Here is a 27,906-nt window from a genome sequence, read left to right as displayed (position 1 = left end):
ATGGAGGCTTTCAGTACAAATACCAGTAATGCTATGCAAATATTTAAAAAATAGAAGTGGAGTTTCTGGGAAGTTAATCACAGGACAGATTAGGGGGAAAGAAAGGATCCAGACAAGCAGTTTCCTAAATCGGCTCCTCTAGGGCCCAAGTCAGACCTAAAATAGGAAGTCTTTGTAACACGCAGAGACCAAGAGCAGAGGTCCGCACCATGAGGAACAGATATCGACTGCTGCCAGGTAGGTAGAATTATAACAATAGTGACAGATAACTAAAGCTATCTGGGAACTCTCTAACCAGTTAGAGAATATTCTGTGTTCCTGAGACTCTGGTTTTTTTTCCCACTTTCTCTACCAAAGACGAAGGGGAGATGTTGAGAAGGATATTAGCTCACTTGTATTAAGTCTCAAAGGAGATAATCAGTGAAACTTATTCCCAGGGCCAATCCAACAAAGATTTCTCCTTTTACTACCTATATCAGTCCAGTTTCTCCAGAAAAACAGAGCCAATACAATGTGTGTGTGTGTCTGTGTGTGTGTGTGTGTCTGTGTGTATGTGAAAGAGAGAGACAGAGTGAGAAAGAGAGAGAGAGAGAAAGAGGGAGAGATTCATTCATTTTAAGGAGTTGGTTCATGAGATTGTGCAGGTTGGGAAGCTGAAATTCTGCAGGGCAGGCCAGCAGGCTGGAAACCCAGGGGAGATTTGATGTTCTATGTCAAGTCCAAAGTCAGTCTGGAGGCAGAATTCCCTCTTCCTCGAAAGAGGTCAGACTTCTTTTGTTTTTCCTAAGGACTTCAACTGATTGGATGAGGCCCACCCAGATTATGGAAGATAATCTGTTTTACTCAGAGTCTACTGATTTAACTGTTTCTCTCATCTGAAAAAAACACCTGCCCAGAGATATCTAGACTAATGTTTGACCATATATCTGGGTGCTGTGGCCCAGCCAAATTTGTTACATGAAATTAACCATCATATTACCTATACTATTTTTTTTTCACAAGACTATATAGCAAATTCTCTAAAAACTCTAATGAGCTAAGAAAAATATCATCCTTTAGCCCATAGGCTTTGTGTGGGTCACAGCATGGTTTAAAGGACAATAACAGTGCATAATAGCAAAGTCAACTTAATTCTGATTAGTCTTTCTTTCCCTCAATGCTTAGTATGATACCTGTTACACAGTAAGTTAAGCGTTCCTTACATATTGTCTTTATTGCTTGTAATTTTGTTTCCTGGTTGTCATGAAAATAGCCACATCTCGAGGTGTCTGAGTGGCTCAGTTGAGCGTCTGACTTCGGCTCAGGACATGATCTTGTGGTTCATGGGTACGAGCTCCGTGTCAGGCTCTGTGCTGACAGCTCGGAGCCTGGAGCCTGCTTCGGATTCTGTGTCTCCCTCTCTCTCTCTCTACCCCTCCCCTGCTCACACTCTGTCTCTACCTCTCTCTCTCTCAAAAATGAATAAACTTTAAAAATTTTGAAAATAGCCACATTTCTTATCATCTGATTTGTGGAACAGGATTTTAATGCTGGGCACATTCTAGGAAAATCCTATAAAGGCACACAGATATGAAAAGATTTTCGTAGGGTTCATTGCCTCCCACAAATGGAAGGAGAGACTCTAACAGGTGGCCCAGTGATTGCCTGTAGATTCCTTCGCGTCTGCAATGGTGTGTATACCACAGAGCCTGTCCAGTGACCCATCGCTCAGGACGAGACTGGGGGATAAAGGGAAAGGCTGTGCCCTCAGTGTGCCACGGGAGGGCCAGGAGCTCGCTTGCAAGGAACCACAGAAGTCATGGGCGCTGCACCTGGATAGGCCACTTAACCAGGAGACGGTGGCTGTACCTGACGGTGCCCTTAGTTGTCATCAGCTCCCCCCACTCTCTTGACTCCAGGGCTCCCTGCCCTGCTGATATTGCTGTGAGCCAGGGCTCAGACTTGGGGCTGTCTGACGCCCAAACCCACGTTCTTCTCGTGTGCCCCAAAACATGTATGTCAAAGAGGGGACAGTGACCCTGGGAGAGAAATCCTCAGGGTAGATTTCTGCCATTGCCAGAGAACTAAGAACCTGGCCAATCTGAGGACTTTGTGCTTCAAGATTCACTCCCTCCACCGGGAAAGGTTGGAATTTCTACCTTGTGTCCCTGACGTCACCTGTGTATATTCTGTCCCCTTACCTATAGCACTGAGGCTCCGTGAGGATGTGTCTGTTAGTGACTGACTCCTCTGGGAGTCAAGGGATGTGAAGGGTAAAAACTGAGCCCTCAGTTCCACGAAAGGTCCGAGAGCCCTGTGGCTGCTGCTGGAAAGCTGTGGGCCGCAGGACCAGACCCACCTCCCCAGGAGGCAATGACCATTAACACCAGAGCTCCACACTCCTCTTTTTGTCTTCTCACTGGCTTTTTTCTGCTTCAGGACTCTTGCTGCTGCTGCTGCTGCTGCTGCTGCTGCTGCTGTTAATATTCAGAGCTGCTTCCCAGAACACTAGAGGTAAGTCTGTCCAGATTTAGTGACATAAGCTAAGAATGCACATGCTGGGGTCTGGATCCTGTCACCGACAAAGAGGAAAGGAGGTTTATTCTCCAAGCGAGGCTCCAAGATGGCCTTCTGGGGATAAGAGAAGCTGTTTCTTCCGCCCTTAATGTCCAGCCGTCTGTCTTTTCCTCTTCCAAAGGCAGCCATCCCTCCACGACCCTCCCCTGCTCGACTCAGGGACTCTTAGCTGGCAGCTGCTGGCTTCAACCATTCCTTGAGCCTTCCGACTGTGGTCCTCATTGCTAGGGCCCCCACACCTGTGCTCACTGGCGCCCTCCGAACTCTCCACGGGTCGATGCCTCCATGATTCGGGTGCTCGTCTGGGGAGAGCTTCACCAGCCCCTTGCAGAGTTGTGATGGTACAGGGACTTGGGTGGCAGAGGGGCTTGGAGATATGGGGGGAGGTGGCGAGATGTCCCGAGCCCTCGGCCCTAAGAATAGCACCCAGCCCTTCATGCAGGAAAAGAGAGGTGACAGGGCAGGGGGAGTATGAGGGAAGTGGACCATCAGGTTTCCGTGATCAATGGGTACAGTGTTGAGAGCTCACACAGCGGAGCTGGGCCACCGGCTTCAAAGTCTAGTTCACCCTGACTACACCTGACACGCAAGAAATTATTTCTCCTCTCTATGCCTCAGGGTGCTTGTCTGTAAATTGGGGATCATCGTTGTACCTACCCCACGTGGTTAGAGTGAGATTTAAAATTCACCTGCGTAAAGAACAGCTAAAGACGGGTATGGAGCAAATTGTCAACAAATGTCAGTTATTATCATTGTTGCTGTTGCCATTATTATTTTCAAAGAAGAAAGAAAGGGGAGAAATAGTGGAAGCTCAGGCTGTCTTTCTGGAGTGAGCTCCCCGGGAACTCTCAGCCGCTCACGGTCATGGTCTCCTGCCTCAGTGTTCACAGCTGACCTATGAGGCAAGCAGAGTTGAAGGTGGGGTTTTTTTTCACACCTTCACCCATTTTGCCCACCCCATCCCCCCCACCTTGGCAGTCACTGATCTGTTCTCTGTATCTCTGAGTTCAGTTGTTTTTTTTTTTAATTCCACCAAAAAGTGAGATCATACAATATTTTTCTGTCTATTTCACTTAGCATAATGCCCTTAAGGCCCATCCATGCCGTCACAGATGACAGGATCTCTTCTCTCTTATGGCCAAGTAATATTCCGCTGTATCCGCATACCATTTTGTCATTATCCACTCATCCATCGGTGGACGTTTAGGTTGTTTCCATGTCCTGACTGTTGTAAACAACGTGGGACGGAACATGGGGGTGCAGATATCTCTTTCAGAAAGTGATTTCATTTTCTTCAGGTCAGTACCCGGAAGTGGGATTACTGGATCATACAGTAGTTCTATTTTTATTTTTGTGAGAAATCTCCATACTCTTTCCCATAGTGGCCGCACCAATTTACATTCCCTCCCACAGTGTGCAAGGTTCTCTTTTCCCACATCCTCACCAACACTTGTTATTTCTTTTTTTATAGTGGCCACGCTGACAGGTGTGAGGTGATATCTCAGTATGGTTTTGATTTGCGTTCCCCCGATGATTAGTGGTGTTGAGTACGTTTTCATGCACCTCTTGACCATCTGGATGTCTTCTTTGGAAAAATGTATATTCAGAGGCTCTACCCATCTTTAAATTGACTAATAATGCTCTTTGGGGTTTTTGTTGTTTGCTTGTTTGTCTTTGCTATTGAAGGTGTATGAATTCTTTATATATTTTGGATGTTAATCCTTATCGGATACTGTATATGATTTGCATTTACTTTCTCCCAAATTGTAGATTGTCTTTTTCATTTGGTTGACGGTTTCCCTTGCTGTACAGTTTGATGTGGTCCTGCTTGTCTGTTTTTGCTTTTGTTGCCTTTGCGTTTGATGTCAAATCCAAATAATTGTTGCCCACACCAATGTCAAAAAGCTTACCCCCTATGTCTTCTTCTACGAATTTTATGATTTCAGGATAACATCATTTTTCAAATTATCAAATTTGGGCTCAAAGAGATCAAGTGACTTATTCGAAGTCATACAACTAACAAACTGGTAAAAAGCACACCCAGGTCTAAAACTAAGGAGTTTTTAAGTGTTAATGAGGATGTGGAGAAAAAGGAACCCTTGGGCATCGTTGGTGGGAATGCAAACTGGTGCAGTCACTGCGGAAGACAGTATAGAGGTTCCTCAAAAAAAATTAAAAATAGAAATGCCATATGACCCAGCAATTCCACTACTGAGCATTTACCCAAAGAAAATCAAAACACTCATCAAAAAGAGATATGCCTCTGCTACATTTACTACAACATTATTTACAATAGCCAAGATAAGGAAGCAACCCAAGGGTCCATCCATAGATGGATGGGTAAAGAAGATGTGTATCTGTCAGCAATGATATTACCCACCCATAAAAAAGAATGAGATCTTGCCATCTGCAACACAGATGGCCCTAGAAGGCATGACGCCAAGTGAAATGCATCAGACTGAGGAAGACGAATCCCGAAAGATTTCATATATATGTGGAATCTAAAATATAAAACAAACAAAACCAGACTCTTTTTTTTAGTGTTTATTTATTTTTGACAGAGAGAGAAGGGGAGAGAGAGAGAGAGAGAGAGCATGTGTGTGAGTGGGGGAGGGTCATAGAGAGGGAGAGGAAGAGAATCCCAAGCAGGCTCCATGCTTGTGAGCACAGAGTCCAACACGGGGTTTGAACTCATGAACCGTGAGATCATGACCTGAGCTGAAGTCGGACACTTAACCAACAGAGTCACCCAGGCACCCCCAACACTGGACTCCTCAATACAGAGAGCAAACTGGTGGTTGCCAGAAGAGTGGTAATAGGGGGATGGGCAAAATAGATTAAGGGGATTAGAAGGTACCAAGCTCCAGCTATCAAATAAACAAGTCACAGAGATGAAAAGTACAGCATAGGGAATATAGACAATAATATGTAATAATCGTGTATGGTGACAGACAGTAGCTACACTTATCATGGTGAGCCCTGAGTAATGTTTAGACTTGCTAGATCATTATGTTGTGCACCTGAAATTAATGTAACACTGTATGTTAATTATACTTCAATGAAAATATATTTTAAAAAAGAAAGAATAGAGAGGAGTCTGTAAGTAGGCCTGAAAAAGGACCAAAGGTGACCAGTCATCCCAGGAAAAAACTTAGCTGTATCCAACAATTCAGATATGGCGGAAGTGAAGTCAATGTTCCGGGAAGTCCTTCCAAAACAAGGGCAGCTGTCTGTGGAAGATATAACCACAGTGGTGCTGTGTAAACCCAAACTTTTACCCTTAAAATCTCTGACTCTGGAAAAATTGGAGGAAATGCAGCAAGAAGCCCAGGATACGATTCGCCAACAAGAAATGGCAGAAAAGGAACAATGGCAAATAACTCACTGAATGATAACTTAGCACTTCTACAGAATACCCTACCTTAGTATTAACAATAGCTAGAAAATAAGTTGCACCTGTATGCTGAGAACAGTGTGTGTTAATAAAACTGATAGTGCTTATAAATAATATAAAAATACCCAAGACTAATGAAACTTGTATTGTGAATTTAGACACTGTGGTTTGTATCGAACATAAGCAACTAAAAAAACTTTGAGCCCAAAAAAATAAAATTAAATTAAATTAAAATTAAAATTAAAAATAAAGAATACAGGAGTGCCTGAGTGGCTCAGTCAGTTAAGCATCCAATTCTTTTTTTATTTTTTTTTAATGTTTATTTATTTTTGAGACAGAGAGAGACAGAGCATGAATGGGGGAGGGTCAGAGAACAGAATCCGAAGCAGGCTCCAGGCTCTGAGCTGTCAGCACAGAGCCCGACACGGGGCTCGAACTCACGAACCACGAGATCATGACCTGAGCTGAAGTCGGAGGCTAAACCGACTGAGCCACCCAGGCGCCCCTAAGCATCCAATTCTTTTTTTTTTTTTTTTTGAAATTTATTGTCAAATTGGTTGCCATACAACACCCAGTGCTCATCCCAACAGGTGCCCTCCTCAATGCCCATCACCCCCCCTCCCCGCCCTCCCATCCTCCCTCAACTCTCAGTTTGTTCTCAGTTTTTAAGAGTCTCTTATGCTTTGGCTCTCTTCCACTCTAACCTCTTTTTTTTTTTTCTTTTCCCTTCCCCTCCCCCATGGGTTCCTGTTAAGTTTCTCAGGATCCACATAAGAGTGAAAACATATGGTATCTGTCTTTCTCTGTATGGCTTATTTCACTTAGCATCACACTCTCCAGTTCCATCCACATTGCTACAAAGGCCATATTTCATTCTTTCTCATTGCCACATAGTACTGCATTGTGTACATAAACCACAATTTTTTTATCCATTCATCAGCTGATGGACATTTAGGCTTTTTCCATAATTTGGCTATTGTTCAGAGTGCTGCTATGAACATTGGGGTACAAGTGCCCCTATGCATCAGCACTCCCGTATCCCTTGGGTGAATTCCGAGCAGTGCTACTGCTGGGTCATAGGGTAGGTCTATTTTTAATTTTCTGAGGAACCTCCACACTGTTTTCCAGAGTGGCTACACCAATTTGCATTCCCACCAACAGTGCAAGAGGGTTCCCGTTTCTCCACATCCTCTCCAGCATCTATAGTCTCCTGATTTGTTCATTTTGGCCACTCTGACTGGCGTGAGGTGATATCTGAGTGTGGTTTTGATTTGTATTTCCCTGATGAGGAGAGACATTGAGCATCTTTTCATGTGCCTGTTGGCCATCCAGATGTCTTCTTTAGAGAAGTGTCTATTCATGTTTTCTGCCCATTTCTTCACTGGATTATTTGCCTTTTTGGTGTGGAGTTTGGTGAGCTCTTTATAGATTTTGGATACTAGCCCTTTGTCTGATATGTCATTCCTAAGCATCCAATTCTTGATTGCAGCTCAGGTCATGGTCTCACAGTCGTGGGAGGGAGCCCCTCATCAGCCACGTTGGGCTTGAAGTCTCTTTAAGATTCTCTCTCTGTCTTCCACTGCCCCTCTCCCCCATTCACATACTCTCATTCTCACTCTCTCTCAAAAAGGAAGGAAGGAAGAAAGGAAGGAAGGAAGAAAGGGAGGGAGGAAGGTAGGAGGGAGGAAACATTTCTATAGTCTTTTCTTATTTTGAGTATAGTTGATACATAGTGTTACATTAGTTTCAGATGTACAACATAATGATTTGACACATTTATACATTGTGCTATGTTTACCGTAAGTGTAGCTGCTATCTGTCCCCATGAAGCAATACACTGCTATTACAATAGCATTGACTGTGTTCCTTACGCTATGCCTTTTATTCCCCTGACTTACTCACTCAATACTTCAGCGTCTAGATCTCTCTCTCGCCCTTCACCCAACTCCCAGCCCCACTTGTCTCTGGCAACCATCTCTGTATTTGTAGATCTGATTCTGCTTTTTGTTTGTTTTATTCATTTGGGTTTGGTTTTTTTTTTTTTTAGATTCTACTTCTGAGTGGTATCACATGGTATTTATCTTTCTCAGTCTTGTTTCACTTAGCATAATACCCTATAGGTCCATCCATATTGTCGAAAATGGCACAAAGTCATCCTTTTTATGGCTGCATAATATCCTATTGTGTATATACCACATCTCCCTTATCCATTCATATGCTGATGGACACCCAGGTTGCTTCCATATCTGGGCTATTGTCAATAATGCTGCGATAAACCAAAAAAAGAAGTGTTTTATAAGCTAAGGAGTACTATGCACAAATAAGATAGGATTGTTTAGTACCATTTTTTTTTTTTAATTTTTTTTCAACGTTTATTTATTTTTGGGACAGAGACAGAGCATGAACGGGGGAGGGGCAGAGAGAGAGGGAGACACAGAATCGGAAACTGGCTCCAGGCTCTGAGCCATCAGCCCAGAGCCTGACGCGGGGCTCGAACTCCCGGACCGCGAGATCGTGACCTGGCTGAAGTCGGACGCTTAACCGACTGCGCCACCCAGGCGCCCCTGTTTAGTACCATTTAAATAAGACAGGATTGTTTAGTACCATTGTTTCCCCACGAAACAATTTTTTCAGTATGCTAAAACAAGCTTTCAAAATCCAAGAATTAAATTACACTACATATCTGTTTAAGAAATGATACAAAATTAGAAGTGTATCCTTTTAAAAAATCCTGTTGTAGGGGATCCTGGGTGCCTCCATCAGTTAAGCATCCAACTCTTGGTTTTGGCTCAGGTCTTGATCCTGCCCTTAGTGGGTTGGAGCCCTGCACTGGGTTCCGAGCTGACAGTGCAGAGCCTGCTTGGGATTCTCTCTCCCTCTCTCTCTGTCCCTCCCCTGCTCTCTCTCTCTCTTAAAATAAATAATTTAAATTTTTTTAATAAATAAATAAAATCCTGTTGTATATGAATATATTTTCAAAAAATTTAAACAAATACAACATAATTTTAATCTAGAAAGAGAGAAAAGAAAAGAAAAAGAATTTTCAATCTCATAAAAACATCAACTATTTTTATTAAATCAGAAACACAAAAATTGAGGGACATCTGGGTGGCTCAGTCAGTTAAGCGTCCAGTTTCGATTCAGGTCACAGTCTGGCAATTTGTGGGTTCAAGCCCCATGTTGGGCTCTGTGCTGACAGCTCAAAGCCTGGTGCCTGCTTCAGATTCTGTGTCTCCCTCTCCTCTCTCTGCCCCTCCTTCTCTCTCTCTCTCTATCAAAAATAAGTAAACATTTTTAAAAACCTTTTTTAAAGAAAAGAAACATGCAAACGGATTTTACCTTAAGGTGAAAATAAATACAATTTGAATAAAGGAAGTTAGAACTAACGTTTGCTTTAAAAATGTTTAATGACACTAAGAGGTTTTTATTCAACAAAATAAGATCATGAAAGGAAATTATAATATTTAAAAATGGTTAAGACGGGAAAAAAAAAAACTTTTGTGTGCATTTTACCACAATAAGAAAATAGGGGAAAGAGGGAAATTATACAGTTTTTACTCCAAGAAATACTTTTCATGTACTCAAAAGTCTTAGATGCATATATATTGATAATAAAAGAAAATATTCCCAACATGCGTAGTGAACTTATGGGCAATTCTCTTGGTTTTCGCTGTTTTACATTTGCTTTGTCTTCCAAACGTCCGTGTGTCATTTAATATTTGGGGGAAAGTGAATTTCATCACGGAAAAAAAAGCTGGTATGACTCCTGCCCAGCCGCCCTCTCCCGATGCCCTGAGAGGCGCCCCTCGCGGACCCCCTGCACGTCTGTGCGCGCGTCTCACGGAGTCTCCGGCCCGGGTGAGCGCGGCCAGGGGGCCTGCGGCTGGTGTGGCTGGACCCCCGCTCCCTTCTGGGAGCACGTTTGCCGGTTGAGACTTTCTCCTCGTCGTGTCTTCCCCTCCCGCGCGCCTCATCACCACCCATGCCCCGCTGGACCCCACCCCATCCCACGACCCCGGAGACGGGTGTCCAGCCATCGCCCCCATCTGAGAAGACAGGAGGGCGGTCCCATGGCCCAGACGGGGGCCGTGCCTCTTCCCGCCTGCTGTCCCGTCCTGGGGCTGATGCCCACAGCCTGGGCCCGGGGCCCTAGGAGGAAGTCCTCGAGTTCGGGTAGGAGACTCTGCTCTGGGGGAGACCAGCTGCCTGCCAGACCCCCACTCAGCACGAGGTCATGAGCCCTTGCAGGCTGTGAAAGTCTCTGGTCCCCCGATGGGAGTGTCCGGGACCCAACGTTCTGTCCCTGCCCTTGATTCACCTGATCAAGTTGTTGAGGTTGTCGATAGCTGATGGTGTCCAGCCTTGCCCGGTGGGTCCCCGAGCTACTCCGAGGGGCCAGGGTCATGGCCATCTTTCCCCTCATGTTTAGAGAACAGGAAGAGCTAGGAGGCCAGGAACCCACCTTGCAATAACTCAACTGTGAGCAACTTCTTGGTGCTTCTCCATTTCACATCTGTGATGGACTCTGATTAAAGAGAATTCCCCCAGAGACATCCTGGGGTATCTAGAAAAAGCCTGACATTGGGATTTGGGGGAGGGCCTGATGAGAATTATGAGGTGTACTTAGGCCACTGTGAGTAAAGCGGGTAGAAACCATCAATGCTCAGGGACCTGGCCATCGGCTTCTATCCTCAGGTGTGAATGCTGAGTGTCATGTGTCACCCTAGACAGCCCCCAGGCCATGACTGGCTCCACCTCTCAGCATCGAGGGTGGCCTTCCATGCTACTGGCACCCTGAGAGCCCACCCCAGGTCTCCAGCGGCACAAATAATACCACAGGGAAGGGTCTGGACCCCGACTCAGTGCCTCTGTTTATCCCACAAGGTCTACAGAAGGGGATGCAGGCCTCCTTCCAGCCCCCATCCTGGAACAGTAGCATCTGAATCTAGGTGGCCCTCAGGCCCAGCTAGAGAGCAGAGACGGCCATCAGCAGGCTTTCTGGAGCAGCCGGCCCTGCTCAGTCCAGCCTGGGGAGAGCTACCCGGGAGCTGCGTCTGTCCAGCCTTCATTGTCGGGTCAGGCTGGTGACCGGGCTCTCTGCCTATGGGAACTTACTCCTTTGAAAGTGGAAGGAATAAGCTTACGTTGTTGTATTCCAGACATCAACATGTGTGAGCGACCCTGGAGGACGCCCTGTGTACCCTACGTTGACTGCCAGGGCGTGGATGGGAGATACTGCGTGTGCGGCCCAGGGCAGGAGCTGATTCCCGAGATGACGTTCAGGAATGAGAGTGAAAACATGTGTCAAGGTAAGAAGGGCTTTGCGCCTCCTGTCTCCTCATCCTCGATTTGAGGTCACGGACCCTACTCTGTCCAGGCCTCAGAGAGCCGTTCTGGGCACCTATACCTGTGTCCCAGCCCTCCCCAAAGCCCCAGACTCAGATCCCTCTGCAGACTGGCACTGAACTCGATTTTGGAGCATCTCCCTTGCCGCCCGGCATTTTACTTTCAAAAAACCAGAGGGATGGCATCCGACATACTTCACAAGCTCACGGCGTGTTATGTTCCGGAGCAATATCCACCCTCTTCTTCTTCATCAGTGGCAGCCGAGATGAGACTTTCCCCCTGCTCCCCTGAGATCCACACGGGCTCAGCCACACCAGGACCCCTGTCAGCTCCCCCAGCATCACGATGGACCCAGGAGCCCTGCCCATAAATGTGGGAGGGGGGCGATGCCAGGGTGGGCCTACCTTCCCTGACCCACAACCAGGCCTGGAAAAGATGCCTCCTAGCACTCTAACCGGCTTCTTGGCCTCCAGGCTCTAATTGCCCATGCCGGGCTCTGCCCTGAACCTCGCCTGTAATTTTAGTTCACAGGCCAGTGGGCAACTCAGGTGACTGGGATGTAGAGGATGTTGGGAGAAGGTGGGAAAAGCGAAATGGGCCACACCACACACGCTCTAAGATTGAGGCGAATGAAAGAGGCTGCCGTCTGGGCTGGATGAAAACAGAGGGGATCATTGCCAGAGGCGTGACCTTCTTCCAAAGAGGTCAACCCGAGGCCCCACGTTGACCCAGACACTCAGACAGAAGGTGGAGGCTGAGTCCCACTTGGTAGGGCACACAGGTCTGCCCCCCTGGTGGGAGGCCAAGGGCAGAGAAGACAGAATCATCTGCCATCCGTCACCCATGGGCGCCTGCCCCCCTCTCCAGCCACCCAGCCATCACCCACCACTGGCCCTGCTCAGATATCTCACCACTTTCTTTTAGTCTGGAGAATTCCTTCATGGGGATCAGAAAAGGCAACTTCACAGCCCCAAAGCTGCCTGGCTGGATGTCAGCCCCATCGTCCACCTCAGCCTGGTCCTCACCGTCCTGGTGACCCTGCCTATCCAGCAGGACCTTCGTTCTCCTGACCCTTTCCCTCAAGCCTGGCTGGAAAGTCCTGGCTCAAGTGTGGGACTTGTCCATGTCCATAGAGCTGGAGTCTCAGAGTGAGCGTGGACGGGAGCATGATGTCCTGCGAGGGTCACCAGGATTCTAAAGGTTATGCAGGCAGTGAGATCCACCCTGGGGAAGTCAGGACAAAGGCCATCGCCGGATGCCATGACAGGTCCTGGTCAGGAACGCAGCGTTTCCCCTGCACTCGGCTCCCAGGAAGGCCCACCCTGGACTTGTCCAAGTCCTCAGGCTGGGACTCAGGTGGCCGTGATGTCTCTGCTCCATCTGGGAGCCACCCAGGAAAGCTGAGGGCACCAGAGCTGACAGACAGAGAGGGTTTGGGCCACTGCCATCCACACGTGGGGAACAGAGCATCCGGCCACACCATCCTCCCATAGGGTGCCCCATGTGAAATAGAAAAGGCACCCGCTCACCAGAGAGGACAGAGCAGGGCCTTCTCCAAGCAGATTTCTGCCGTCGCCAGAGAACAAAGAACCTGCCTATGGGCAAGGCACTGGATTTGAAGATTTTCTACTTCAAGGTTTACTCCCCTCCACTGGGAGAGGTTGGGGTTTCTATATTGTATCCCTGACGTCAGCTGCCTGTGTGTACTCTGTCCCCTCACCTAGAGCACCCGAGGCTCCGCGAAGGCTGTGGTTGTCCTTGACTGACTCCTGGGGGAGTCCAGGGAGAGGGACAGACAGGCCGTGTCTTGGTTCTGTGTAAGGTACGAGAGCCTCCCTCCAGGGGGCAATGACCAGGCAGACAGGGGTTGAAACGGGACCTTGACTCTCCTCTGTCATCTCTCTGTTTTTCTGCCCCAGGGCTCTTGGTGCTGCTGCTGTTGACACTGGGGCCTGTACAGAAACTGAGTGGTAAGTCTGCCCAGCCAGCCCCATTGGTGACATAAGCTGGGGAGTGCATGCTGGGGTCTGGGTTCTCTCACCGATAAGGGGGTACGGGAAGGGAGCTTACTGCACAAATGAGGCTCACAGATGGTCTTCTGGGTATAAAAGAAGCTGCTTCTTCCTCCCTACATGTGCAGAGTTTTCTGAGCTCTTCCAATGGCAGCCATCCTTCTCTTTCCTCCCCCGCTCCACTCCTGGACCTCCAGCGGGCAGCTGGCTCCCTCCATTTCTTGAAGCTTCTGACTGTGGTCTTGGTCCCCACAGCTTCTGCCCCCACAGACTGTGCTCAGTGGTGCCCTCCAAAGTCCTCATGTGTCAACGCCACGGCCTGTCGCTGCTCTCCAGGGTTCACTTCTTCATCCGGGGACGTCTTCACCAACCGCTTGGAGAATTGTGATGGTACAGGGGCCTGGGGGGGGAGGGGGGGTGGTGGGCGCATGGAGATGTTGGGGGAAGTGGTAGGGGGAAGATGTTCTCCTCTCTATGCCTCCGTTTGCTTGTCTGTAAATTGGGGATCATCGTTGTACCCACCCCACACGGATGGAGTGAGACTTAAAATCTGCCCGTGTGGAGAACCGATAAAGACGGGTATGGAGCGGACGGTCCAACACAAGCTCTTATCGTGGCTACTGCTGTTATTACTAGGATCGTGCTCATGCACAAGGAAAGGGGAGAAAGAATGGAAGCAATGGGAGGAAAGAAACACAGGACTTGAAAGCCCAGGCTCTCCTCCTGGCGTGAGCTCACCGGGAGCTCCCGACCCCTCAAGGTCATGGAGGGGTCTCACTGTTCACAGCAGACCCGTGAGGAAGCAAATCTAGCACCAGTTTTCCTCTCTGCCTGCCTGCCTGCCTGCACCCCTGCCAATCCCTCCCCACCTCTGGCACCCACGCATCTGTTCTCTGTATGACTGCTGTCTTGTCTGTGGGTTTGTTTTTAGGTTCCACATCTATTGGAACCGAACGGTATTTGTCTTTCTCTGTGCAACTTAACTCGCTTAGTGTAATGCCCTCAAGGTCCATCCATGGTGTTGCAAATGGCAGGACTGTCTTCCCTTGTATGGCTAAGTGATACTCCCCCATACACATACAACACTTTTTCATTACCCACTCAGGCACCGATAAAAACTAAGGTTGTTTCCCTAGCTTGCCCGTTACAAATAAAGCTGCAACGAACACAAGGATGCCGACTTTCAAGCTAGTGTTTTTGTTTCCTTCAAATAAATACCCAGAAGTAGAACTCCTGGATCACGTGGTACTTCCATTTTTAATTTTTTGAATACGTTTTCCCACAGTGGCTGCACCAGTTTGCATTCCCACCCACGGTGCGCAAGGTTCCCTTTTTCCCACATCCTCACCAACACTTGTTATTTCTTATCTTTTTTATAATAGCCATCCCAACAGGTGCGAGATGATATCTCATTACACTTTGGCTTTGCACTTCTCTGACGACGAGTGATGTTGGGTACCTTTTCATGTACCTGTTGGCCATTTGGATGTCTTCTTTGGAAAATGTCTTTTCAGATCTGCAGCCCATTTTTTAAGTTGGATTGTTTAGTTTTCTTTTTTCTATTGTGTTGAATGAGTTCTGTATTTTGGATGTTAGCCACTTCTCAGCTTTATGATTTGCAAATATTTTCTACTAAACTATAGGCTGCTTTTTCATTTTTTGATGGTGTCTTTTGCTGTGCAGAATTTTTTTAGTTTGATATGTTCCCACTAACTTATCTTTGTTTTTTGGAGTCAAATCCAAAAAACTCTGTGCCAAGACCAATTTCAAAGAGCTTATTCCCTATGTTTTTTCTATAAATTTTATGGCTTCATTTTTTTAAATGATAATAATTGGGCTCAAAGAGATTGAATTAGCCAAAGTCACAATTAATAAGGATGTAGAGCCTAGATGAAGATCTAAAACTAAAGTGTTTTAAAAAAATAAAAAATAACAAAACTGAAGAGTTTTTATTCTTCAACAATGCAAAATCATACAAGAAAATTATATTACTTAAATATGGTTAACATGGTAAATTTTATGTTAAGGGCATTCTACCACAATAAAAAAATAATGGGGAAAGGAGGATATGAGCAGCTCTCACACCAAGAAATATTCTTCATCTACTCAAAATCATATTAGATGCAAATTTATTGATAATAAAGGAAAGTGTTCCTAATATGTTTGAAAAGCTGAGGGGAAAACTATCTTAAATCTTCCAGTAGCTCATATAGTGGACTTACAGTTGATTTTCTTTGTTCTCATTTTTCACATTTTCTTTGTTTTCTAAGTACCCACGTGTCATTTGGTGCTTGAGGAAAATATTTTATCAGAGAAAAAAAGGTGTTGTTGTGACCATTGCCTGGCCTTTGTGCATTTGCACACGGGTCTCATGAAGATTCATGGCTGGGTGCCCATGACGAGGAGATCCTACCAGTAATGTAACTGGACCCCAGCTCCTTTCTGGAAGCACATCTGTCTGGTTGAGGAGGCCTCATGCTTTCCACACCTTGGATCTCATTCTCAACCGTCCCCCACTTGACTCCACCCCATCCCACAACCCTGGAGACAGGTGTCCAGCCATCGCCCCCATGTGAGAAGACAGGAGGGTGGTCCCATGGCCCAGACGGGGCCGAACGCGAACGCATCGGGGCCGTGCCTCTTCCCACCTGCTGTCCGGTCCTGGGGCTGACGCCCACAGCCTGGGCCTGGGGCCTTAGAAGGAAGTCCTCGAGTTCGGGTAGGAGACTCTGCTCTGGGGGAGACCAGCTGCCTGCCAGACCCCCACTCAGCACGAGGTCATGAGCCCTTGCAGGCTCTAAAAGTCTCTGATCCCCCGATGGGAGTGTCTGGGACCAAACGTTCTGTCCCTGCCCTTTGATTCACCTGATCAAGTTGTTGAGGTTGTCGATAGCTGACGGTGTCCAGCCTTGCTCTGTGGGTCCCTGAGCTACTCGAAGAGAACCTGGCTGATGGACAGCTTTCCTGTCATGTTTAAAGAACAGGGAGATGTAGGATGCCCGAAAACATCCCCAGTGACTCAGCTGTGAGACACTTTGTGCAGCTTCTCCATGTCACGTCCCCAGTGTCTCTGACAAGAGGGGACTTCCCTCAGCAGTGGAGATAGTAAGACTCCCACTGAGGCATCTTGGGGCATCTTTAAAATGTCTGACTGGGGCACCTGGGTGGCTCAGTCAGTTGAGCATCCAACTCCAGCTCAGGTCATGATCTCATGGTTCATGAGTTTGAGCCCTAACTCAGGCTCTCTGCGGTCAGTGCAGGGCCCACTTCGGATCCTCTGTCCCCTTCTCTCTCTGCGTGTCTCTCTCTCTCTCTCAAATAAAATAAACATTAAAAAGAAATGCCTGACATTAGGAGCTTGGGGGAGTGGATGATGAGGACTGTGGGTGTCCTTGGGCCACTGTGAATAATGGAAGTGAAAGCTGTCAATGGGCAGAGGCCTGACCACCTGGCTTTACCTTCATATGCGAATAAGCATGACCCTGAACAGACTCCAGCCATGACTCCCTTCACTGACTCATTATGGAGAGTGGCCTTCAATACCACTGTCGCCCTGACTGGAGCCCACCCCCAGGTTCCCAATCACGCAGACAGACTCAGTGCCTCTGTCCACCCCACGAGGTCTGCAGAAGGGGAGGCGGACCTCCTTCCAGCCCGCATGATGGAACAGTAGATTCTGAATCTAGGTGCCCCTCAGGCCCAGCCAGAGAGCAGAGATGAGCGGAGTTGTCAGCAGCTTTCTGGAGCAACCTGACTCCCACTCAGACCAGCCCCTGAAATGCCACCTGCAAGCTGAGTGCTCTCCCGTTCCGTTGGTAGAGTCTGGCTGGAGGCCAGGGCCTCTGCCCATGGGAACCCACACCTTTGGGAGGTAACCTTTTGTCCTGTTGGCTTTCAGACATCAACGAGTGTGGACCACCCCCCAGAGTGTCCTGTGGAAAATTCGCACACTGCCTTAACACAGAGGGGAGCTACCACTGCACGTGCGGCCCAGGATACGAGCTTGCTTCTGGGGCAAAAACATTCAGGAGTGAGAGTGAGAACACGTGTCACGGTGAGAACCACCCCACGCCTTCCATCTCCCCATCCATGCGGTGGGAAGGCATTTGCTCCACTTTCTCTAGGCATCAGAGAGCTGTCCTCGGCACCTACCCGGTCACGCACCCCTCTTTGAACCCCAAGGCTCAGAACCTTCTGCAGAGGGTCACTTCTGAAAGTTCAGAGTCTCCCTTGCCCACCCGCCCCCACCCCCACCCTGGCATCTTGTTTTTGTAAAACATAGAGAAGGATGGCACTCAAGATATTTAAGGAGCTCACAGCATATTGTTTCCAGCACAGGATCCCTCCTCTTTACCATCATCAGTGACTGCCAGGATGAGACCTTTCCCCACCAAACCCCACTTGGGCTCTGCCATACCAGGAAAACTCTCAGACCTCTTGGGCCACACTGGACTCAGGGACCCCACCCCGAAACACTGGAGTGGGAAGATTCGGGAGCTGAGCTTTTCTGAGCCAGTGGTCTCCCTGGCCAACAGTTTTGGCATCCTGACACCCCCCCCCCCACTTCTCAGGTGCTCAGTCCCTGTCTCCTTCCCTGCACAAGGCTTACCCTGACTCTCCCCAGTAATTTCAGTTCACATTCCTGAGAGCAAACCAGATGACCAGAAGCCAGAAGAATGCTGTGTGGAGCCTAAGCAGAATTACACGGATCCACCCCCATACACACATAGAAAATTACATGATCAGAAGGGGCTCCCGTCGAGACCAGATAGCAACAGACGGCATCATTGGGGACCAGCAGGTGAGCGGCTGCCCTGAGGGAATTAAAACAAAGGCTGTCAGTGGGAGCCAGATCCAACAGGATCCTTTTTGGGTAATGCACCATTTTCCCTGCACTTGGTTCCCTAGAAGACCCACACTGGCCTTTGTCCAAATGCTCAGGCTGGGACACAGATGCCCGTGATGTCCCACCCTGGCTGAAAGCTGCCCGGGGAAGCCGAGGGCACCCAGCCAGGGCTGGGAGACAGGGAGGACCCAGGCCGATTCCATCCATATCTGGGCAGCAGAGCATGTAGGCCACCACATTCACCCATAGCACACCTCTGTGTGAATAAGAAAAGGCACTCACTCACCAGGGAGGAGACAGTGAGGCCTTCCCGACGCTTCTATGCCCAAACCAGGCTCCCCGAATAACCAAATGACCGCCTGGGAAAGTACCTGGCCTGACCTGACCCGAGACCCCTACCCCCGAACACGTACAAAGATAGATGCTGTCACACCTCATGAAGCACTCTTGTCTCTTGCAGGCAACTTTTTCCCCAGCTGGACCCCACCCCGTGGAATCAAGAGCCGGGTGAGTTGGCCCCAGCAGGGACCAGGAGACAGGAAATCCTTCCTTGAAGCACGGGCTGCCCGCCCTCCCTGGCCACCATTTTCCCCAAGCTTCCCCACTCGCACGTGAGGCTCTCTGACCTCCTCATTTGCCCTCTTCCCAGAGACTCTCCCGCTTCTTTGAAAAAGTCGAAGATCTGGCCAGAAAGTTCATACCGGCCTTTGCCCAGGACAGCATCCAGGTAAATAGACTTTATTCTCCAGGATCTTTATTCTGAGGCTCAGTGGACAGCCTCTTCATGCAGTCTGGCCCACGGCTCACGACTTCTGGGTCTGCTTTCCCCCAGGGCCTCATAGAGGGGGTGGATGAGTTGTTGCAGACCCCGGAAGACCTGGGGGCGCTGCCCCGCTCAGAGCAGCGCCGTGTGGCCGCGAACCTGCTCGCTGGCCTGGAGGACGTCCTGAGAAACATAAGCCAGGCCCTGCCTAATGGGACATTGACCTTCAGTGCATCTGCAGGCACAGGCAAGTACTGGGGTCTGCCCCGGGCTCCTGCCCTGCCCTTCCCCACCTCGTTTATCCCCCAGCCTCACTGGAGCCAGTGACCACGCTTGTATCTCAGTGTTACACTCCCTAAACCAATTAAAAGTGGTTAAAAAGAAATGAATATATTATGCTAAGTCAGAGAAGGCCAAATACCATCTGGTCTCACTTATATGTGGAATCCTAAAAAAAAAAAAAGGGGGCACAAGCTTATAGACACAGATTAGTGAGTGTCAGAGGTAGGGGTGAGGTGTGTGGGGGTGGGGCAGTGGACTAAATGGGTGAAGGGGGTCAAAAGATATAAAATAAATAAGTCATGGGATGTAATGTACAGCACAAGAATAATAACACTATATTACATGTTTCCAAGTTGCTACAAAAGTAAATCTTGAAAGTTCTTATCACAGGAAAAAAATTATAACTCTATGTGGGGACAGGTGTTTACCACACTCACTGTGGTGATCATTTTGCAACACATACAAATAACAAATCATCACCATGTACACCTGAAACTAATATAATGTTCTATGTTCGTCATACCTCAATTAAAAGAAGAAATGAATAAAGCTATAAATAATATACATCTTAATAGAAACTAAATTATGAGCAGTTGAGTTAATGGTAATGAAGAACATAAAATACAATAGAAATGGCTTCCCAAGAAAACAATTTACTTAATTTGGAATCATATTCAGTTAATGTTCTCTCACGGTTAAGTATTTTATTTGTTTCGTTTGAGGTAGAATTCACGTAACATAAAATCCACCATTTTAAACAAAGTATACAATTCAGTGGCATTTAGTACATTCACGGAGTTGTGATCATTGCCTCTATTTCTAAACTGTTTTCATCGCCCTCGAAGTAAATACTGTACCCCACCCCACCCCCAGAAGTCACTCCCTATTCCTCCGCTCCCCCAGCCCCTGGCCACCACTGGTCTGTCTTCTGTCTCTATGGATGTGCCTATTCTGGACTTCTCATACCTAGAGAATCATACACTATGTGGTTTCTTTCACCTAGCAGGATGTTTTCAAGGTTCATCCATGTTGTAGCATCTCTCAGTGTTTCATTCCCTTTTGCGGCTGAGCAACATTTAATTGTAGATGGATACAGCACTTCTCGTGTCCCCGTTCATCCACTGATGGACATTTCGGGTGTTGCCACCCTTTGACTCTTGCACATGGTGCCACTGTGAATATTGGTTCACACGCTTTTGTTTGAATAACTGTTCTCGGTTCTTTGGGGTACTTACTTAGGACTGGAATTGCTGAGTTATACAGCGATTCTATGTTCGACTTTTTGAGAACCACCAAACTATTTTCCAAAGAGGCTATTTTTCCATCTCGTATCCTCACCGGCAATGGACCCCAATTTCTACCCCCTCAGCAACACTTGGCACTTTCACTTTTTTGTTGTTGTTTTAAGTGTATTTATTTATTTGGAAAGAGAGAGCACAAGCCAGGGAGGGGCAGAGAGAGGTAGAGAGAGAGGATCCCAAGCAGGCTCTAAGCTGTCAGCACGGAACCTGATGTGGGGCTCGAACCCACAAACCATGAGATCATGACTTGAGTCGAAGTTGGACACTCAACCAACTAAGCCACCCTGGTGCCCCTGTTTTATTTTTATTAGTCTTTTCAGTATGTGTCTGGTGATATCTCATTGTGGTTTTGATTTACGTTTCCCTGATGACTAGTGATGGCTCACATCTTTTTGTGTAATTATTGAACATGTGTGTATTCTTTTTGGAGAAATGTCTATGCAAGTCCCTTTGCCTGTTGTTTTAATTCATTGTTTGGCTTTTGGTTGTTGAGCTGGAAGAATTCGTTCTATGTTCTAATAGTACACTCTGTGAAACATGTGACTTGCTAATTTTTTTCTCCCATTCCATAGACTATTTTTTTTACTTTTTATTTTTATTTTTTTATTTTTTTTTATTTTTTTCAATATATGAAGTTTATTGTCAAATTGATTTCCATTCAACACCCAGTGCTCATCCCAAAAGGTGCCCTCCTCAATACTCATCACCCACCCTCCCCTCCCTCCCACCCCCATCAACCCTCAGTTTGTTCTCAGTTTTTAAGAGTCTCTTATGCTTTGGTTCTCTCCCACTCTAACCTCCTTTTTTTTTTTTCCTTCCCCTCCCCCACGGGTTTCTGTTAAGTTTCTCAGGATCCACACAAGAGTGAATATTTTTTTTTTTGCTTTAATGAACAGGTGCTTCTGTTTTGAAATTCATTTTCTCTTTTTTTCTTTAGTTGCATGTGCATTTGGTGCTGTATCTAAGAATCCATTGTCAAATCCAAGGCTGTGAAGATTTACATCTGTGTTTTCTTCCAACTGTTGTACTTTTAGCCCTTAAGTTTAGGATTGTTTTTTTCTTTCGTTGTCTGTTCTAGAGAGAGAAAGAGAGAGATGGGGAGGGGAAGACTGAGAGAGAGAGAGAGAGAGAGAGAGAGAGAGAGAGAGAGAGAGAGAATCCAAACGGGCTCCAAGCTTAGCACGGAGCCCAACACAGGCTTTGATCCCACAACCTTGGGGTCATTACCTGAGCTGAAATCAAAAGTCAGATGCTCAACCAACTGAGCCACCAAGGCATGCCTTAAATTTGTCATGCCACTTTGAGTTAATTTTTGTGTGTTGTACGAAGTAGAGTTCCTGTTCTTCTTTCGTGTGTGGATAGCCAGATGTATGTAAACACACATATAAAGGATAGTATTATTACAGCCTCTACAACCACAAATACTATCCACACTCCCTTAATAACTCTGACATCTCATAGACCTGTCCCTGAAGGTGCAAGAACAAGGAGACAGAAATGTCACCTTGAGTCTGAACCAGGCAAAGATGCTGCTGAGCTTGGATGAGGTGCATGAATCTAGTGACTCAGGTAAGGGCCGAGATGGGAGGTCACAAGACGCCCAAGGACGTGACACACGGGGACCTGAAGCTTACGGGGAGGTAGGGGGCAGAGTGGGGCCACAAAGGGTCCATCTGAGGAAGAAGGGGCGCTGGTGGGCACCCCGAGGTATCCACATTGGCCTGGTCCTGCAGGTCCTTCGGTGGTGGGCCTCATCTCCACTCCAGGGATGGCCAAGTTACTGGCCGAGGCGCCCCTGATCCTGGACCCTAAGCAGCAGGCAGTTCTGCGTGAACACAAGGAATTGCTGGGAGAGGTCTCCCCTGTCCTGCTCTCAGATGTCGTCTCTGCCTTTGTGAGCAACAAGGACACCCAGAACCTCGGCTCCCCCGTCACCTTCATCTTCTCCCACCACGTGAGTCCTGGTGGAATGGGGCTGTGGCTGGGCAAGGAACTGGTCTGGGTCCGGGGCTCAGCCTCACTGTCGAGATCACCCTTTGTGTCCTGGGGGCCTCCTCCGTGGGCACCTCCTTCCCCCAGGAAAGCCCTTTGCAAACCAGCTTTGGATAAGAGTCTCCAGCTCCCACCGACGCTCTCTTCCTACAGGCAGTGACGCCCGGGCCAACGCAGAAGGTGTTCTGTGTCTTCTGGGAGCACAGTCAGGATGGAGGCGGTCATTGGTCCACCATGGGCTGCAGGATGGCGGCCACCGGAGACGCCAGCACCACCTGCCAGTGCTCCCACCTCAGCAGCTTTGCCATCCTCATGGCCCACAGCCACGTGCAGGTGAGATCCCTGAGAGAGGCCGCTTTCCACGTCTATCGCTCTCGAACATGTTTCCCCACATGTAGGAGCTTAAAGAAACATAAATTTATGTCTCGTGGTGTCTGTGGGACGAGAATCGGGCGTAGCGTAGCTGAGTTGCCTGCTCTGGGCCTTACAAGGTTGAGACCATTGAGTCAGCCAAAGCTGCATTCTCGTCGGAGGCCTGGGGTCCTCCTGTGAGCTCCCTGGTTGCTGGCAAAATTCCGTTCCTTGCAGTTGTAGGACTGGGGTTCCACTTTCTTTCTGGCTGCGAGCAGGGGACCCTGCTCAGCTCCTAGGGGCTACCTGCATTCCTTCTCTCTAGGCCCCACACAGTGTATCAGCATTTCTGTCCAGAGGCCAGCAGGAGAAGCTCCCTCACCTCAAACGCCCTCAAACTTTGAATCCTTTTCTCTAGGAAGAGCCTAGAGCTTTGAGAGCTCACTGATTAGGCCAGGCCCACCCAGGGTGATGAAATGCCTCTTAAAGTCAACTGATATAGGACCTGTGACTGTGATGTCCTTTTTGCTGGGTCCCAGGAGGAGGATCCCATGCTGGCTGTCATCACCTACGTGGGGCTGGGCCTCTCTCTGCTGTGCCTCCTCCTGGCAGCCCTCACCTTCCTCCTGTGCAAAGCCATCCAGAACACCAGCACCTCGCTCCACCTGCAGCTCTCGATCTGCCTCTTCCTGGCCCACCTGCTCTTCCTCACGGCCATCGACCAGACCAAGATCAAGGTACTGACACTGTCCCAGAGGACCCCCTGCCCTGAGCCACGGGATGCTCAGTTCGTGGAGCCCTGCTGCACTGATGCCTTAACACAATCGTTGGGTGACAGGGAGGCTGGAGGGGTAAATAGCCTATTTCACGTTGACTGATGAAGCAGAAGACAATCCTCTCTCAACAACTCAACCCTATATATATATATACGAGTTCTCCCCGCTGGCAAGGTATGGGAGGGGTCCTGGGGCCACCCTCCTCCCTGACAGTCCCTCCTGGTGACTCCTTCCTCCTCCCCCAGCTGCTGTGCACCATCATCGCGGGAGTCTTACACTATCTCTACCTGGCCTCCTTCACCTGGATGCTGTTGGAGGGTCTACACCTCTTCCTCACGGCACGCAACCTGACGGTGGTCAACTACTCCAGTGTGAGCAGGTTCATGAAGAGACTCATGTTCCCTGTGGGCTATGGAGTCCCGGCTCTAATCGTGGCCATTTCTGCTGCATCCAGACCTTCCCTTTATGGAACACCCACCAGGTAAGTGCAAATTCCCACTGCCCCTATCTTCTCCAGCACAACTGTGGCCATCATAGAACCAATAGCGATTTAATTTCCCCCGAACATGATAGGCAGAGGAAAGGTCAGTGACCACTCCAAAGTCATCTCTCTGGTGGAATTTTGTGTTCCTTGAACTGTTTTTAAGTCCTTAAGATTTAATTATTTTAAATGTTCATTATGAAGTATTTAATCATTATATATTATACATTCTAGTGATTCTTTATCCAAAAAGGCCAATGTTCTCTTGACTCACTTCTCATCTCTCTCTTAGATGCTGGCTCCACACAGACAAAGGATTTGTATGGACCTTCCTGGGCCCCGTCTGCACCATCTTCTCCGTGAGTAACACATGACATCAGAGCATCCTGCCTGCCAAAGTGACGGTCATTCAAAGACCAGGTGTACCAGGAGGGTTACAGGCAGCGGGAGCAATCATTCCAGTTGGCCCAGGACTGATGAGAGACATCCCCCCCACCCAGGATGCAGGAATTTCCATTGTGACAACAGGACTAACATGTTTCCTGAGACCTGGGACTCTCAGTGCTAAAATTTGGAGTTTCCATGTGAACTGCATCGAAGTGCTCGCCAGAGTTACAGGACAAACACATGCCTAAGTTACAGGGTGGTTGGTCTAGTCTTCTAGGACTTCTACAAAATGCAAAAGCTTCTTACCTGCCGGGTTAGGGGTTGGATGAGCTAGGAGGATGCTTACCAGATGTGGAGTGAATTTAATACGCCTGTGGGCTTTCTGCAGATTAATCTGGCCTTCTTTCTGATGACCTTCTGGATAGTGAAAAACAAGCTCTCCTCCCTCAACAGAGATGTGTCCACCCTCCAGAACACCAGGTGAGGATGAGTCAGAGGAATGTCCCCCATCCAGAGCATTATCCTAGAGCTCCAAGGATCTGATGTCCAGAGAGAATGGACTTTGCCCTGATACACAGGGATTGCTTCCATGCCTTACATAGTAGGTCCTGAGAACATTTCTATCCTTACAACACACTCAAAACATCACATAACAGTTCCCAGAACCCAGCGCACCCTTTCATGGTCATGCCTTCATGCGTTTTAGGCCCCCCTGCCTTCCCCTTCTCTTGCCCCACGTGAACACGGGTTCATCAACCACATGTCACATCATCTAGGAGTTTGGGGATGACCTTTCCTTTCCTCAACTTTGCACAGAATCAGTGGCCTCTATTCTGGGCAAAGCACATTCTGGGTCAGGTCATGGAGAAGGTGGGGACAGGAACAGCCCTGGATGGGATCTGGGCAGAAGTACCTCACTTTGCAAATGTTATAAGTGATCATTTGTTTTTGTCTTGCCACCAGACTGTAAGGGCTGTGGAAACAGAGGTCTTGTCTTGGTTGTTCTGAATGCCCAAGCCCCAGCCTAGGGCCAGGGGCACAGAATGTTCTCGACAATGTCAGCTGAGCAAAATTAGGGGTCTTCCTGAAACATCGTGACCTTTTTGAAACTCACATTCTGGAGTGTCACTACCATCCCTAGTCCTAGTCAAACTGTCATCCCTGACCCAAACACCATTTCTTTTTATGGAATCATTGACGATAAAGATCCAAGTTGATCGCTACCCAGTAGGAAGCATCCGTGGAGTGGACTTGAAAACAGGTGGGGTGGGGAGGGGGCTGTTGCTCCCGGTGCATCACAAGCCTCCTCTCTCCTCCTACCCAGGATGCTGACATTCAAAGCGACGGCTCAGCTCCTCATCCTGGGCTGCACGTGGTGTCTGGGTGTCCTGCAGGTGGGGGCAGCTGCCCGCATCATGGCTTACCTCTTCACCATCATCAACAGCCTGCAGGGAGCATTCATCTTCCTGGTGTACTGCCTCCTCAGCCAGCAGGTACCACGGTCCGGCCCCCATCCAGGACTCTTCCTGTCCCCACCCCGCCCCAGTGAGCTGACCCAGAGCGTGCTTCGCCCCTGCAGGTCCGGGAGCAGTACGGGAAATGGTTCAGAGGGGTCAGGAAAGCCAAAGCCGAGCCTGAGAATTACACGCTCTCAAGCGGGACCGTGTCTGATGCCTCCAACCACAGTGCGGTAAGATTATGCAGTGTTCCCAGAGCATTTCCCTAGCCGATCCGCTTGGGCGTCTCATGCCTGCCTCACTGGACAACCTGGGCAGAGAGCAGCCAATGCCCTAGGAAGGCTCATGCCTGGACTCACTTGAAGGCACTTCCCTGTCTTGAAACGAGCTCTTCCTATACTTTCACTCGCTGAGCTTCTATGTTCACAGTGACCCTTGCACATGACTGTCCTCTTTGCATGATATGGTGCAACCACTTTTTAACTATACTTAAAATCGACAAGATAGAAAACACTCAGAAGCAGAGAAAGATGCTGTGGTCAGGTAAGTAATCGGGAAGTAATAATCTGGAGCAGAGATGCCCCAGCTGTACAGGGTCACTGCATATCCTGTATCCCAAATCATTCCATGCTGTCCCTGTATATAATGAACAATAAACACCTGGTGTGTATATAGTCATAAAAGTGAAATAAGGATTAAGTTGCATTGAAACCTCCCATAAAAGTCTGCAATCATTGCTAGTATTTCCACAGATACAGACACTGTAAAACCTCATTAGAGAATCACAGAGGGCAAGGGGAGAGATTCTGGCAATGTGAATTGTCCCAAGCATTTGTACGTTCGGGTCCACAAAACTTTTTCTCTTCTTAGACTTCTTTTGACAATATTTTATAGTTTTCTGTACACAAACATTGCACTTTCTAACACAGAATCGTTTTTACACCTTCTTTTTTTAGGAGAATTATAATGAACTGGCGAACTTGTCTCTTAGAAAGTGAAGAAAACACTGAACCGTTCTCTTTGGGGCAAAGAGTATTAAAAATAACTCTCCTTGGCACCACTGTGGGAGAAAAGTATGCGGGAAACGTTTGTCATTCAGCTGCTGGTGAATTTGGGTTTTCTGGTACATACAAGCATTCTCATCATCTCCTTCCCAGTATAATCAGGAGTTCTAACCCAATACCCCAGTAGAAACCTCTTTTTCCAAAAAGATTCTTCCTCAGGTTGATGATACATAACAAGGAAAACCAGCCTCAAAGGACTTCCCTAAAATAACACAGAAGAGGAAAGTAATATTCAAATACCTGCCTGTAGAGTAAACAACTAATGCCAGTTGCCCAAGACTTGCCTGACTTTAGAGCTCACAGTATTTCTCCCCAGGAAACATTTTGGTTACAGGCAAAGTAGACCAGTTGGTCTCCATTCATACATACATGCCTCAACTTACTCACTCTCCATTCCTGAAGCCCTACTGATTAATTCCTTCCAAAAATGTGCACTGGATCAAGGAGATCCAGTTCCCGAGTTCACAGAGTTTAAATGTGGGGGAAAAAAAGTTTCATCCGATGGAGTAAAATCAGAACTATGAGACTCGAGTCTCTGCATCTTTACATTTTATAAGTTGAGCTTATAAAGGCTTATAAAGGGAAAAGGTGTATATTGCTACAGCACATTTATACATAACATAATATTTCATCCTTACCATGCATCTAGGCAAGATCTAAACCCAGAGTGGTTCCCCCTCCAAGACATTCCCTGGAGGCTCCCACTGACCAATTTTGTAACAATTTGAACATCAAATGACTGTACGTGAGTATAATATTTTAGATAAACATATTCATGAGTCCATAGTGATACTTAGAAGCTCAGTTAATAGATGCAGAAAATACGATAGAATTAGAAGAGCATGACTCTTTCAATATCCCATAAATAGTCACTAGAAGCATTGAGTGAAAGGGTGTT

General features: G+C 47.8%; 2 protein-coding genes across 3 annotated transcripts; both read left to right on the top strand.

Moving 5' to 3' along the window:
• Positions 1 to 101: 101 nt before the first annotated feature.
• Positions 102 to 27,532, top strand: LOC125157305 (adhesion G protein-coupled receptor E2-like). Of its 2 annotated transcripts, none has more exons than XM_047843900.1 (20): positions 102 to 237; positions 2,419 to 2,493; positions 11,110 to 11,259; positions 13,216 to 13,266; positions 13,564 to 13,698; positions 17,207 to 17,362; positions 17,942 to 18,109; positions 18,615 to 18,661; positions 18,804 to 18,881; positions 18,987 to 19,164; positions 21,962 to 22,069; positions 22,234 to 22,454; positions 22,646 to 22,825; positions 23,383 to 23,580; positions 23,865 to 24,100; positions 24,393 to 24,459; positions 24,876 to 24,967; positions 25,812 to 25,980; positions 26,067 to 26,177; positions 26,901 to 27,532. In XM_047843900.1, exons 1-20 carry the CDS (start codon positions 210 to 212, stop codon positions 26,940 to 26,942), a joined length of 2,490 nt encoding a protein of 829 aa, XP_047699856.1. In that variant the 5' UTR covers positions 102 to 209; the 3' UTR covers positions 26,943 to 27,532. The 2 variants fall into 2 exon arrangements, with proteins under 2 accessions (XP_047699856.1, XP_047699848.1); XM_047843892.1 differs by having other exon boundaries at positions 17,933 to 18,109.
• Positions 5,649 to 6,157, top strand: LOC125157343 (BBSome-interacting protein 1-like). Its single transcript, XM_047843960.1, has one exon. The coding sequence runs from the start codon at positions 5,732 to 5,734 to the stop codon at positions 5,942 to 5,944; it is 213 nt and encodes a 70-aa protein (XP_047699916.1). The 5' UTR covers positions 5,649 to 5,731; the 3' UTR covers positions 5,945 to 6,157.
• Positions 27,533 to 27,906: the final 374 nt, after the last annotated feature.

Source organism: Prionailurus viverrinus, chromosome A2 (genome assembly GCF_022837055.1).
Source record: "Prionailurus viverrinus isolate Anna chromosome A2, UM_Priviv_1.0, whole genome shotgun sequence".
Classification (NCBI taxonomy): domain Eukaryota; kingdom Metazoa; phylum Chordata; class Mammalia; order Carnivora; family Felidae; genus Prionailurus; species Prionailurus viverrinus.
This window is presented reverse-complemented; position numbering and strand designations above follow the sequence as displayed.

Coding starts and splice junctions, on each gene's coding strand:
- LOC125157343 (XM_047843960.1), top strand. CDS start 5,732: ATGGCGGAAGTGAAGTCAATGTTCCGGGAAGTCCTTCCAAAACAAGGG.
- LOC125157305 (XM_047843892.1), top strand. CDS start 210: ATGAGGAACAGATATCGACTGCTGCCAG. Junction 18,882..18,986: donor TTGCCCAGGACAGCATCCAG/GTAAATAGACTT, acceptor GCTTTCCCCCAG/GGCCTCATAGAGGGGGTGGA. Junction 26,178..26,900: donor ATGCCTCCAACCACAGTGCG/GTAAGATTATGC, acceptor TTCTTTTTTTAG/GAGAATTATAATGAACTGGC.